The sequence below is a fragment of the Lithobates pipiens genome, unplaced genomic scaffold, assembly GCF_037356315.1.
Source record: "Lithobates pipiens isolate NorthernLeopardFrog02 unplaced genomic scaffold, aLitPip1_a1.2 Scaffold_1, whole genome shotgun sequence".
NCBI classification, from domain to species: domain Eukaryota; kingdom Metazoa; phylum Chordata; class Amphibia; order Anura; family Ranidae; genus Lithobates; species Lithobates pipiens.
In genome coordinates, this window is record NW_027507685.1 from 103,169,313 (window position 1) to 103,182,938 (window position 13,626).

The 13,626-nt window shown below is 41.9% G+C and overlaps 1 protein-coding gene across 3 annotated transcripts in view; it reads right to left on the minus strand.

Moving 5' to 3' along the window:
- Positions 1 to 13,626, minus strand: part of ASTN2 (astrotactin 2) — a 661,578-nt gene that overhangs the window by 32,716 nt on the left and 615,236 nt on the right. For all 3 annotated transcript variants that reach the window (XM_077468007.1, XM_077468041.1, XM_077468112.1), the window contains 3 exons: positions 11,711 to 11,976; positions 7,884 to 8,017; positions 1,312 to 1,460 (listed from right to left, as the gene is read on the minus strand). In XM_077468007.1, the coding sequence (XP_077324133.1) occupies positions 1,312 to 1,460; positions 7,884 to 8,017; positions 11,711 to 11,976 (549 nt within the window). The remainder of the gene's footprint in view (positions 1 to 1,311; positions 1,461 to 7,883; positions 8,018 to 11,710; positions 11,977 to 13,626) is intronic.

Below are 13,626 nucleotides of genomic sequence, written 5' to 3' on the forward strand. Positions count from 1 at the left end.
ACTGTACGTTAGACCAGGGCACACCCTCAGGTCTATTTCAAGTGGTAAGTTTATGTTAACCCTGTTTGTCATCGTTATACGTATCGGTCATAGGGCTCTGAACCATAAGTTGAAAGGCCAGTATGGTGGCCTGTATTTATGGGAGGAGCCCGGAGGAGTAATTGATCAGCCCGTTCAGCTGTGTTCCTTATCAGCCAGTACGGTGGCCGGAATTTATGGGAGGAGCCCGGAGGGGTATTTAATCAGCCCATTCTGCTGTGTTCCTTGTCGGTTCCTGTGTGCAATACCCACCCTCCCATCCCCTTTTTAGGGCATTTCTCAAGGCATCATACTCCTCACAGAGTACTCATTTCACTTCATTTCATGTTCATTTCATTTAATCCTCATTTCTTATCTAGGGTATGCCCCCTTATTTTGGTATACCGTACGTTAGACCAGGGCACACCCTCAGGTCTATTTCAAGTGGTAAGTTTATGTTAACCCTGTTTGTCATCGTTATACGTATCGGTCATAGGGCTCTGAACCATAAATATATGTATATATATATATATATATATATATATATATATATATATATATATGTGTATATATATATATATATACACACACACACACACACACACACACACACACACACATATATATATATATATATATATATATAGCCAGAGTTTTTGAAATAGGCTCTGCTTGACCCAAGATAGCCACCAAAGTCACTTGGGGTACCAGCATCCAATCAGATAGCTGTGTGCGAGAAACCGTAGAGGAACTAGGTTCCCCTTGACTTTTAAGTTGCGCTGCAAAGGTTGATAGGAAATAGGAAGCCCCCCCCGGTCAAATTTGTCCTCTATTGAGTCCCACACCACGATTACTAGCCAAACGTGGTTGCGGCACAGAGTCAGGAGGTAGCTGTAGAACCTCCTGAACGATGGCCAGCTGCTGCTTTACGACCAGTGTAGGGAGTCCCAAGTCTAGGTTCACATCACAGCATGTGGTACGCATTGCTTACCCACAGAGCAATGTGATGCACTATAGCAGGACTTCTGTTCCTGCTCTTCTCGTAGGTAGGGTAGCCCATGGAAATTACTGGGCTGCCCTGCCGGCAATATGTGCGCACAGATGTGAACCAAGCCTAAATCTGCTAGTCTGACCATCGACCACACGGCAGTGGAAACTTCATCTGACTCAGCTTGTGTGTGTGTGGGAGGGCACTTTGCTTGCTCTACATTGGGTACCACTGATCCTTCTCCTAGCACTCTTTGTAAGCCATGAACAAATGTATAGCATTATCACCACCAGTGATCATCTCACCCGTGTACAGCTCTGTGTCCGTGTATTCGTCTACTTTCTTATGGTGGAGGATATAATCTGAAACTTTGGTTCCTATAGCTGCTTGAACATCCAGCCATTCGAGAGCCACCACGTTGCTTGAAGGCTCCATGCTGGGAGAAAGGCGAAACCTACACAGCCAACAGAAAAAGAAGGCTTAATACAAGGACTATACAGAAAGTAATGCAAACGTGTCCATAACTTTTTCATGGACCTACGTGGGTCGGTCAAATTTCACATATTGGTAACTCTTCTTCTATAGCAAAGGTCTGTGGCCCTTGGTTGCCTTTATCCAGCCCTAGAGACACCATTCCATCCAATGACATCAATGATGAGGCACCATTCCATTCCCTAACACCAGTGATGGGGCACTATTCCTCCCACTGATACCAATGATGGGGCACTATTCCTCCCACTGATACCAATGATGGGGCACTATTCTTAACACTGATACCAATGATGGGGCACTATTCTTGACACCGATACCAATGATGGGGCACTATTCCTCCCACTGATACCAATGATGGGGCATTATTCCTCCCACTGATACCAATGATGGGGCACTATTCCTCCCACTGATACCAATGATGGGGCACTATTCCTCCCACTGATACCAATGATGGGGCATTATTCCTCCCACTGATACCAAAGATGGGACACTATTCCTCCCACTGACACCAATGATGGGGCACTATTCCTCCCACTGATACCAATGATGGGGCACTATCCATCCCACTGATACCAATGATGGGGCACTATTCCTCCAACTGGCACCAATGATGGGACACTATTCCTCCAACTGGCACCAATGATGGGACACTATTTCTCCCACTGACACCAATGATGGGTCGCCATTCTATCCAATGATGCCAATGATGAAGAACCATTCCATCCACGGACACCATTCCTCCCCCTGATACTAATGATAGGGCACTATTTCTTCCACTGACACCACTGATGGGGCACCATTCTATCCAATGACACCAATGATGAAAAACCATTCCATCCACTGTCACCATTCCTACCACTGATACTAATGATGGGGCACTATTCTTTCCACTGATACCAATGATGGGTCACTATTCCTCCCAATAAAACCAATAATGGGGCATTTTTTCCCCCCTGATCTATAGTAATGCTTCTTCTTTTTCACTGAAGATAAATAATGGCTTCCAAGCAGAAGCAACGTGCCATCCTTGAGTCCTTGATGAAGGAGAGGTGTAGACTGTCCTCAGAAATTTGCAGAATGTATACGGAGAAGACACCTTTGAGAAGAGCAATGTCTTGTCATTGGTGACTCTAGTCAATGGTGTCATCTCCGACGTATACATTCTGTAGCCTTCTGCGGATGTCGGAGAGCTTGCAACCCCTCCTTCAAGAACTCAAGGATGGCACCTTGCTTCTGCTTGGAATCCATTATTTATCTTCAATGAGAAAGAAGAAGAAGAGGACCAACTAAAGAAGAGGAGCTACTACAGAGGAAGAGTCACTCTATCAACCATGTAAAGTTTGAGGGACCTACAGTAGGTAAGTTCAGAAAAAAGTTACGTCCACTTTTGTGTTACTTTTATTTGTTTATATTGCATCAGATAAAATTCACACTATATTATTGGTGGGGGGGGGCAAATTTTAACGAACGCTACTGTTTTTGTTGCTCGGATTAAGCAGAAAGACGATCAGGAAATCCGAAAACTCTGCATTTCAATGATGTAGAAGATATTACAGACTAAAGGGCAGGGTGTGGGAGAAGAAAGGCCCAGAATACAGATGCAATAGGTAAATGTCAAGTCATTTAATGAGAATCTTCTGTTCGGGAGGCAGAGTGCGACTTATTCTTTAATTAAAAATTATAATAACTCGCTAACCAAAACTTCAAATCATGTATAACCTGATCTTATGTGTTTCAAAAGCATTTTTACGATGACGCTGAGAGGCTTAGAGCACAGAAAAAACTGATACAAAATATTTTTTTTCATATATATATTAATATGAGGATGCTCACACAGTTGGCAATTTCCTATCAGGAGGATAAGGCCCATAGAGGACCAGGCATGACTGGTCTGATGCAAGCATTTAAAATATTCAGCCTGGACCCTTTCGTGACCCGAAATCAACGATGCCTAAATGCCGTGGGCAGATTTAGCTGCATCAGCATGTGTTGGCAAAATTGACTAATTTGCAAACCTAAAAAGATCTTATGCATTTTTTTTTTTATGGACATATACGGCTCTCTTTTGATACACTTTTTAACATTTTTTTTTCTTTAGTATAGACTGATAAATTTACAATATACATACTTTTTAACAGCTTATTATTATTATTTATTTTATATATTTTTTTTAGTATAGACTGATAAATCTGTAATATACATACTTTTTAACGGCTTTTTTATTATTATTTATTTTATATATTTTTTTAGAATAGACTGATAAATCAGTAATATACATACTTTTTAACAGCTTATTTTATTTTTATTTAATTTTTTTTTTTTTAGCATAGGCTGACAAATCTGTAATATATATACTTTTTAAAAGCTTTGTTTTATTATTATTTTTATTTTTATTTTTTTTAGTATAGACTGATAAATCTGTAATATACATACTTTTTAACAGCTTTTTTTATTATTATTATTTTTTTTATTATGTTTTTTAGCATAGACTGATAAATCTGTAATATACATACTTTTTAACAGCTTTTTTTTCTTATTATTATTATTTATTTATTTATTTTTAGTATAGACTGATATATCTGTAATATACATAGTTTTTAATAGCTTTTTTTATTATTTTTTTTAATTATTTATTTTTAGTATAGACTGATAAATCTGTAATATACATACTTTTTAACATCTTTTTTTTATTATTTATTTATTTTTAGTATAGACTGATAAATCTGTAATATACATACTTTTTAACAGCTTATTTTTTCATATTTAATTTTTATTTTTATTTATTTTTTTAGCATAGGCTGACAAATCTGTAATATATATACTTTTTAACAGCTTTGTTTTAATATTATTATTATTTTATTTTTTATTTTTTTAGTATAGACTGATAAACCTGTAATATACATACTTTTTAACAGCTTTTTTTATTATTATTATTTTTTTTATTATGTTTTTTAGCATAGACTGATAAATCTGTAATATACATACTTTTTAACAGCTTTTTTTTCTTCTTCTTACTATTTATTTATTTAATTTTAGTATAGACTGATATATCTGTAATATACATAGTTTTTAATAGCTTATTTGTTTTTATATATATATATATATATATATATATATATATATATATATATATATATATATATATATATATATAATTTTTTTTTTATTTAGCATAGGCTGACAAATCTGTAATATACATACTTTTTAACAGCTTTTTTTTTATTGTTATTATTTTTTTATTTTTTTTTTAGTATAGAATGATAAATCTGTAATATATACAGTATGTATATTACAGATTTATCAGTCTATACTAAAAAAAAAATAATAACAGCTTTTATTATTATTATTATTTTTTTAATGTTTTTTAGTATAGCCTGATAAATCTGTAATATACATACTTTTTAACAGCTTTTTTTATTATTATTATTTTTTTTTATTTTTTATTTTTTTAGTATAGACTGAGACATCTGTAATATACATAATGTTTAACAGCTTTTTGTTATTATTATTTATTTTTATTTTTAGTCTAGACTTATAAATCTGTAATATACATACTTTTTAACAGATTTTTGTTATTATTATTTATTATTATTATTATTTTTTTAGTATAGACTGATAAATCTGTAATATACATACTTTTTAACAGCTTTTTTATTATTATTATTATTATTATTTATTTTTTTTTTTTTTTTAGTATAGACTCATAAATATGTAATATACATAGTTTTCAACAGCTTTAATTATTATTATTATTTATTTATTTTTAAGTATAGACTGATAAATCTGTAATATACATACTTTTTAACAACTTTTTTTATTATTATTATTTGTTTTATTTTTATTTTTTTAGTATAGACTGATAAATCTGTAATATACATACTTTTTAACAGCTTTTTTTTATTATTATTATAATTTTTTTTTTTTTTTTTTTTTTAGTATAGACTGATAAATCTGTAATATACATACTTTTAACAGTTTATTATTATTATTATTATTATTATTATATATATATATTTTTTTTTTTAAGTATAGACTGATAAATCTGTAATAGACATACTTTTTAACAGCTTTTTTTTTAATTATTATTTTATTATTATTAGTTTTTTTATTTTATTTTTCATTTTTTTTAGTATAGACTAATAAATCTGTAATATACATACTTTTTAACAGTTTTTTTTTTACATTTTTAATTTTTTAAAATTAATTAATTTATTTTTTTAGTATAGACTGAAATCTGTAATATACGTCATATACAGTGCATCCGGAAAGTATTCGCAGCGTTCCACTTTTTCCACATTTTGTTATGTTACAGCCTTATTCTAAAATGGATTAAATTCATTATTTTCCTCAAAATTCTACAAACAATCCCCCATAATGACAATATGAAAGAAGTTTGTTTGAAATCTTTGCAAATTTATTAAAAATAAACAACGAAAAAAATCCCATGTACATAAGTACCACACGCTCCTCCCATGTACATAAGTATCACAGGCTCCTCCCATGTACATAAGTATCACAGGCTCCTCCCATGTACATAAGTATCACAGGCTCCTCCCATGGTACATAAGTATCACAGGCTCCTCCCATGTACAGATGTTTCACAGACTCCTCCCATGTACATAAGTATCACAGGCTCCTCCCATGTACATAAGTATCACAGGCTCCTCCCATGGTACATAAGTATCACAGGCTCCTCCCATGTACATAAGTATCACAGGCTCCTCCCATGGTACATAAGTATCACAGGCTCCTCCCATGTACAGATGTTTCACAGACTCCTCCCATGTACATAAGTATCACAGGCTCCTCCCATGCACATAGGTATCACAGCCTTTGCTCAATACTTTGGTGAAGCTCCTTTGGCACCAATTACATCCTCAAGTCTTGTTGAGTATTATGCTAAAAGCTTGGCACACCTATTTTTTGGGCAGTTTCTCCCATTCTTCTTTGCAGGACCTCTCAAGCTCCATCAGGTTGGATGGGGAGCGTCGGTGCACAGCCATTTTCAGATTCCTCCAGAGATGTTCAAATCTGGTTCAAGTCTGGGCTCAAGGACATTCACAGAATTGTCCCGTAGCCTCTCCTTTGTTATCTTGGCTGTGTGCTGAGGTTCGTTGTCCTGTTGGAAGATGAACCTTCACCCAAGTCTGAGGTCCAGAGCTCTCTCTTGAGCAGGTTTTCATCAAGGATGTCTCTGTACATTGCTGCGTTCATCTTTCCCTGGATCCTGACTAGTCTCCCAGTTCCTGCTGCTGAAAAACATCCCCACAGCACGATGCTGCCACCACCATGCTTCTTGTAGGGATTGTATTGGCCAGGTGATGATCGGTACCTGGTTTCCTCCAGACATGATGCTTGCCATTCAGGCCAAAGAGTTCAGTCTTTGTTTCATCAGAATATTGTTTCTCGTGGTCTGAGAGTCCTTCGGGTGTCTTTTGGCAAACTCCAGGTGGGCTATCATGTGCCTTTTTACTGAGGAATGGAAGGTTCTCTAGGTGACCATTAGGCCCGCTCTAGGAAGAGTCCTAGTGGTTCCAAGCTTCTTCCATTTACACATGATGGAGGCCACTGTGCTCATTGGGACCTTCAAGGCTGCAGACATTTGTTTGTATCCTTTCCCAGATCTGTGCCTCCATCCAACCCTGCATCGGAGGTCTAGGGACAATTCCTTGGACTTCATGGCTTGGTTTGTGCTCTGACACGCACTGTTACCTGTGGGACCTTATATAGACAGGTGTGTGTCTTTCCAAATCATGTCCAATCAACTGAATTTACCACAGGTTGATTTCAATCAAGTTGTAGAAACATCTCAAGGATTATAAGTGGAAACAGGATGGACCTGAGCTCAATTTTGAGTGTCATGGCTAAGGCTGTGATACTTTTGTACATGGGATTTTTTTCGGTTTTTATTTTTAATAAATTTGCATAGATTTCAAACAAACTTCTTTCACCTTGTCATTATGGGGTATTGTTTGTAGAATTTTGACGAAAATAATGAATTTAATCCATTTTATAATCAGGCTGTAAAATGTGGAAAGAATGAAGCGCTGTGAATACTTTCCGGATGCACTGTATATATAGCCAGTGTTTTTGAAATAGACTCTGCTTGACCCAAGGTGGCCACCAAAGTCACATGGGGTGCCAGCATTCAATCAGATAGCTGCCTCCCAGTGTTCAAGAAACCCTAGAGGAACTAGGTTCCTCTCGACTTCCTCCTCCATCTGTATTGACGAGCGCCACCTGCAGTGGAGAAAATAGACCGCACCTGCCTACAAATGGACAGCTTTGGCAGAAGTTAAAATAGTGTTTTCTGGTGCGTTCAGATATTTTCAGATTGCACCACGGTTTCTGATTGTACTTATAAATTCCAGTAAGAGTTCCTTACACGGGTGGAGGAAGTGGACTGCAGTTGGGCAATCCATTCTCATCAAAGGCAGTAAGGTCACACCGACACCAATCGTCGATGACTTCTCCTTTCCCGGTACACCAGTATAAGCTCATAAATGCATTTTTGAAAACCTGCAAAAGGTAAAAATGTCAACATGATACTTTAAAAAAAATAATGTTTTGGTACATTTACATCTGACAAATATACATTTAAAGGTGTCTGAATTCAGAAGAACAGAATATTGGGACTTTTCAGGTGCTACCTATAAACTGACGTAAACTTCATTAAAAATTCAACATTTATTGAAACAATGTTCAAAAAACATGTCCACATAAAACATATATTGCAGCCATTCTCAACCAGGGTTACGTGGAACCCTGGGGTTCCTCCATAGGTTACTAGGGGTTCCTTGAGCTGTGGCTGATGAACCACCTTTTGGCTGATGCCTACAGAGTTCGAGGTTCAGCGTCACTTTGCAAAGCCAGCAACATCCAATTGGAAGGGGAGGTGCCCCTAGGCATGCTGGGTGCCTGTATTTATATTCCAGGAGCACATGTGGTCCTAGTCTTTACTAGAAGAGGATTGCACCAGTTAGGGGAGAGGCTGCTGGCACTTGCTGCCATGTTGCCGACATTTGGAAAGTCTACAGTGAATCTGGTCTGGTATCATGGAGAGAGAAGGCTGCCAGTCAGTGGCGGCCTGCCCATAGGGGGCGCCCGGGCGCCGCCCCCCTCTCCCTAGGTGTAAAAAAAAAAAAAAAAGTTAAAAAAAAGTTAAAAAAAAAAAAAAAAGTTAAAAAAAAACAAAAAACGGGCCCTTTAAGACATTAAAAAAAAATAAAAAAATGTCATTTAACAATTTGACATAGTGTACTGTGGCGCCGGTCACAGTGCACTATGAGAAGCGCCACGTCGATGCAATCACAAGATTGCATCCATGGCGCTTCATTTGCGGGTTAAAAACCCGCCTTGCGGCGCACTGCAGAACGCCGACTAGCTTCCGCCCGTAAAATCACTGTGATTCTACGGGCGGGAGCATTGTCATTCTTAGACAGGCAGTCACTTCCGGGTTTCGGCTGCTTCACAAAACCCGGAAGTGACATCGGCAGCTCCGTTCCTTAGCCCGAGCGGAGCTGCCAGACAGTGAGACAGGTCACCGCATAAAGGCTTTCTAGTTTCTACTTTGTTGAGAATGTTCATGCATTTAGCTGAATGAATGCAAAAAGCTTTCACAGCCAGAAAGGTTTCCCCAGGTCAGGCGACTTTTGCCGTGGCCAATCAGAGAATGAGCTCTGAAGGGGGAACTCCACGCCAAATTTCTGAAAAAAAATTTGACGTGGGTTCCCCCTCCGAGAGCATACCAGGCCCTTAGGTCTGGTATGGATTCCAAGGGGAACCCCCTACGCCAGATCCCCCCCAGATCCACACCAGACCCTTATCCGAGCACGCTACCCGGCCGACCAGGAAATGGGGTGGGGACGAGCGGGCGGCCCCCCCTCCTGAGCCGTACCAGGCCGCGTGCCCTCAACATGGGGGGGTGCCTTGGGGGAGGGGGGGCGTGCGGCCCCCCCACCCCAAAGCACCTTGTCCCCATGTTGATGAGGACAAGGGCCTCTTCCCGACAACCCTGGCCGTTGGTTGTCGGGGTCTGCGGGCGGGGGGCTTATCGGAATCCGGGAGCCCCCTTTAATAAGGGGGCCCCGGATACCGGCCCCCCACCTTATGTGAATGAGTATGGGGTACAATGTACCCCTACCCATTCACCTGTGAAAAAAAGTACAAAAAAAAACACAACACAGAGTTAAAATATTTTATTGCACAGCTCCGGGGGTCTTCCGTCTTCGGGGGTCTTCTCACCGGACTCCTCCGCTATCTTCTTGTAGCTCTTTTGCTAGCGGAGGAGCCCGGCTTTCTTCCTCGCCGCCGGCCTCTTCTTCCGACTTCGCGGGTCTTGTCCCCCTCTTCGGTTCTTCTGCCGGGCCACCGCGCCTTCTTATAGCTCTTTTACAGGCGGTGGCCCGGTCTTCTATCGCCGCCGCCGCCGCCGCCGCCGCCGCCGCCTGTTCTTCTTCTTCTTCTTCTCCTTCTTCTCCAGGAGATGTTGCCTCGACGATCTCCCTGGCCAGAATGCCAGGGACGCGCTGCGCTGCCACTTATATAGGGACAATGGGGCGGTGTCACATGGGTTGATGTCACATGGGTTGGTCACATGGGTTGATGTCACAGTCGCCATGTGACATCAACCCATGTGACCAACCCATGTGACATCAACCCATGTGACACCGCCCCATTGTCCCTATATAAGTGGCAGCGCAGCGCGTCCCTGGCATTCCGGCCAGGGAGATCGTCGAGGCAACATCTCCTGGAGAAGAAGGAGAAGAAGAAGAAGAACGGGCGGCGGCGGCGACAGAAGACCGGGCCACCGCCTGTAAAAGAGCTATAAGAAGGCGCGGTGGCCCGGCAGAAGAACCGAAGAGGGGGACAAGACCCCCGAAGTCGGGAGAAGAGGCCGGCAGCGAGGAAGAAAGCCGGGCTCCTCCGCTAGCAAAAGAGCTACAAGAAGATAGCGGAGGAGTCCGGCGAGAAGACCCCCGAAGAAGGAAGACCCCCGGAGCTGTGCAATAAAATATTTTAACCCTGTGTTGTGTTTTTTTTGTACTTTTTTTTCACAGGTGAATGGGTAGGGGTACATTGTACCCCATACTCATTCACATAGGGTGGGGGGCCGGTATCCGGGGCCCCCTTATTAAAGGGGGCTCCCTGATTCCGATAAGCCCCACGCCCGCAGACCCCGACAACCAACGGCCAGGGTTGTCGGGAAGAGGCCCTTGTCCTCATCAACATGGGGACAAGGTGCTTTGGAGTGGGGGGGCCGCACGCCCCCCTCCCCCAAGGCACCCCCCCATGTTGAGGGCACGCGGCCTGGTACGGCTCAGGAGGGGGGGCGCCCGCTCGTCCCCACCCCCTTTCCTGGCTGGCCGGGTAGCGTGCTCGGATAAGGGTCTGGTGTGGATCTGGGGGGACCCCCACGCCGTTTTTTCGGCGTAGGGGGTTCCCCTTGGAATCCATGCCAGACCTAAGGGCCTGGTATGCCCTCTGAGGGGGGAACCCACGCCAATTTTTTTTCAGATTACATAAGGGGCGTGTTTTATGAGAAGTGGGAGGGGCCAAAATGATGGGCGGGGTCATGATGGGCGGGGTCTGGCGCCCCCCTATCCAAAAACTTCACCAGCCGCCACTGCTGCCAGTGGTACTTCAGGAGCCATGTGAGGACAGACAAGCCTAAGGAACCTTAGACATTTAACCCCCTCTTGTGCTCTAAGTTAGCCAAGAATCCATAAAGAGTACAGTAGATACATTTATGTAGTCTTACAGATACCCCCTTTGAGGCCAACCATAGTGCCAATGTGGCACACAATCAAATTGAGTTTAACCCCCCTGCTCTATTTGTGTTGGTCTATCACATAAAATACCAATAAAACACATTTAGGTTTTTGGTTGTAACATGACCAAAATGTGAAAGATGTCAAGGGGTGTGAATACTTTTTCAAGGCACTGTATAAGGGTTTACAACTACTTTAAGACCCAAGGTGTTACATGGGCTTCCTGTGATCCCAGTGATCACGCGATCGGAAGCCCACCCTACCGGTTACGGTCACAGTTTTGGAGTCGTGCAGTTGTAGGTTATCCCAGCACAAAATAAAGATAAAGCCCACCTCTGCCCAGCCACGGGGTTATACGACATACAAATCTTTATCTCTGGTCTTAGAAGCTGCTTTAAAAAGAAACACAGATGGGTGGTAAAGATAATAAAAGTGTAATCACCTCTCGTGTAGAATTATCTTGAATTAAATTATACAGGGGAGTGATCCGGTTAATTTCCAAGAGAACCGGGATAGGGCTGACTTGTTCCTTGCCAGCCCGTCGGCACAAGTGGCAGCTTGCTGGGCAGCGGCCTTTCTCTTCACAGTGGATTTCTACTCCCATGATAAGTTGGTCATCGGAGAGCATCTGAGCCGTCAGCAACCCTGAGAGGTAAGTGATGAACGGCATAGATTTCAGTTCCTTCTTGCTGCCCAGTTCAGTTGTTTCTATGCATGAAAAATAAACAAAACAAAAACAGAATGGTTCATCAATAATTCATAACGCAACATGACAATTATTATCCATAGACAAAAGCACCGTGCCATTGTCACGCAACATAGGATAGCTTGATTACCCATGTGATGACAGGGAGGCTTAGATTTGATTCCTCCAGCACTTCCAACAGAATAAAAACATTCTACATTTTTGGACAGGATTCCTCTGGAGGCTTTGGTTTCCTGCCAAACTCCAAAAACATACTTGTAGGTAAACCGGCGTCTGGAGAAAGCATGAATATGGGATTGTGATTTGTTGTGATCAGGTTTCTTTCATTGTTCTTTCACTTGTATTACTTGAGTTGACCCAGACATTTGGTTGATGTGAGACTCATCAGACACTAAGTTTCATGGATGTGGATCAGGCCCTGGACAAAGGGCGGACAGGAGGGGCAGCTGCCCTGGACACTGTGGTGTCATGTGAGGTGGGAGGGCATCGTGAGGAGATTGGGGCGGAGAGTATTTGTGTTGGGGGGGTGCCAAGGGGTAGGAATTTTTCTAGGACAGGACACATTTTTTTTGGGGGGGGGGGGGTGCTAGGAGTGGTGATTTAGGGGGATCTGTGTTGGGGGGGTGGAGGAAGCATATTTGTGCTAGGAGTGCGGATAAGTGGGTTTTGTGCTAGAAGAGTTGATCTGGTGGGTGGGTTTGCTAGGAGGGAATTTTTTTGGGGGGGGAGTGAATTTGTGCTATGAGGGGGGGATTGGGGGGGAATGTGTACTGGGAGGGGAGATTTGGAGTGGGGGGATGTGTACTTGGAGGGAAATTTGTAGGGATAGAGGATTTGTACTAGGAGGGGTGATTTTTTTTCGGGGGCATTTGTGCTGGGAGATTTTGGGGGTTGGGGGGCAAAGATTGGTACTGGGAGGAGGGGAATTTATGCTTAGGGGTAATCATGCAGATTAGTGCTGGGTTTTTTTAGGGGGGCATGGGATCTTTACTGCCCCTTAATGTTCATGCATCTTGGGGGGGGTGGAGTTTAGCATGTTTGCCCTGGGTGCTAGATGACCTTGACTCAGCACTGATGTGGAGGGATGGGGCAGCAAAGCAACCATGACCCAATGTTGAGGTGCCTCTTCCAAGCATCTGGTCCCCAAAAAAGATGTGGAGGTTTGTGAGAGGGAGAACTTATAGGAATGTGGAAGCTTTCTTTTTCTTTGGGGGCCCTAGATATGCAGGGAAATGGATACAAGGGTATTATCGCTTATTACTCAATCCCAAAAGGTGAAATGTACAGTAGATAAACACACTGTCAGGACCTGGGTCCAAACCTGTGACCTCGGCAGTGTCTGGTGATGTCTCTCCTTGCTAAGCCTCCTGAGATGCTGGACAGCATCCTGTCTGATCCATTAGGCAATCCTTCCCTGTGCCTTGTTTCTGCTGAACCTTAAACCCTTTGCTCCTCCCATGATCTTCCTATTTAGGCCATGCCTTTGTACTTCCTGTTTCCCAGATTATTGTGCTCTCTCCAGCAGATATCTCACTCTTGTCACTCTTGCTGACATCTGTATCTCCACTACCACTTGTGACCAATATTTGGCTTGTTCCTTGACTACGCTTCTGCTTAATCCCAACCCGCAACTACCTGTTACTGACCTTTGT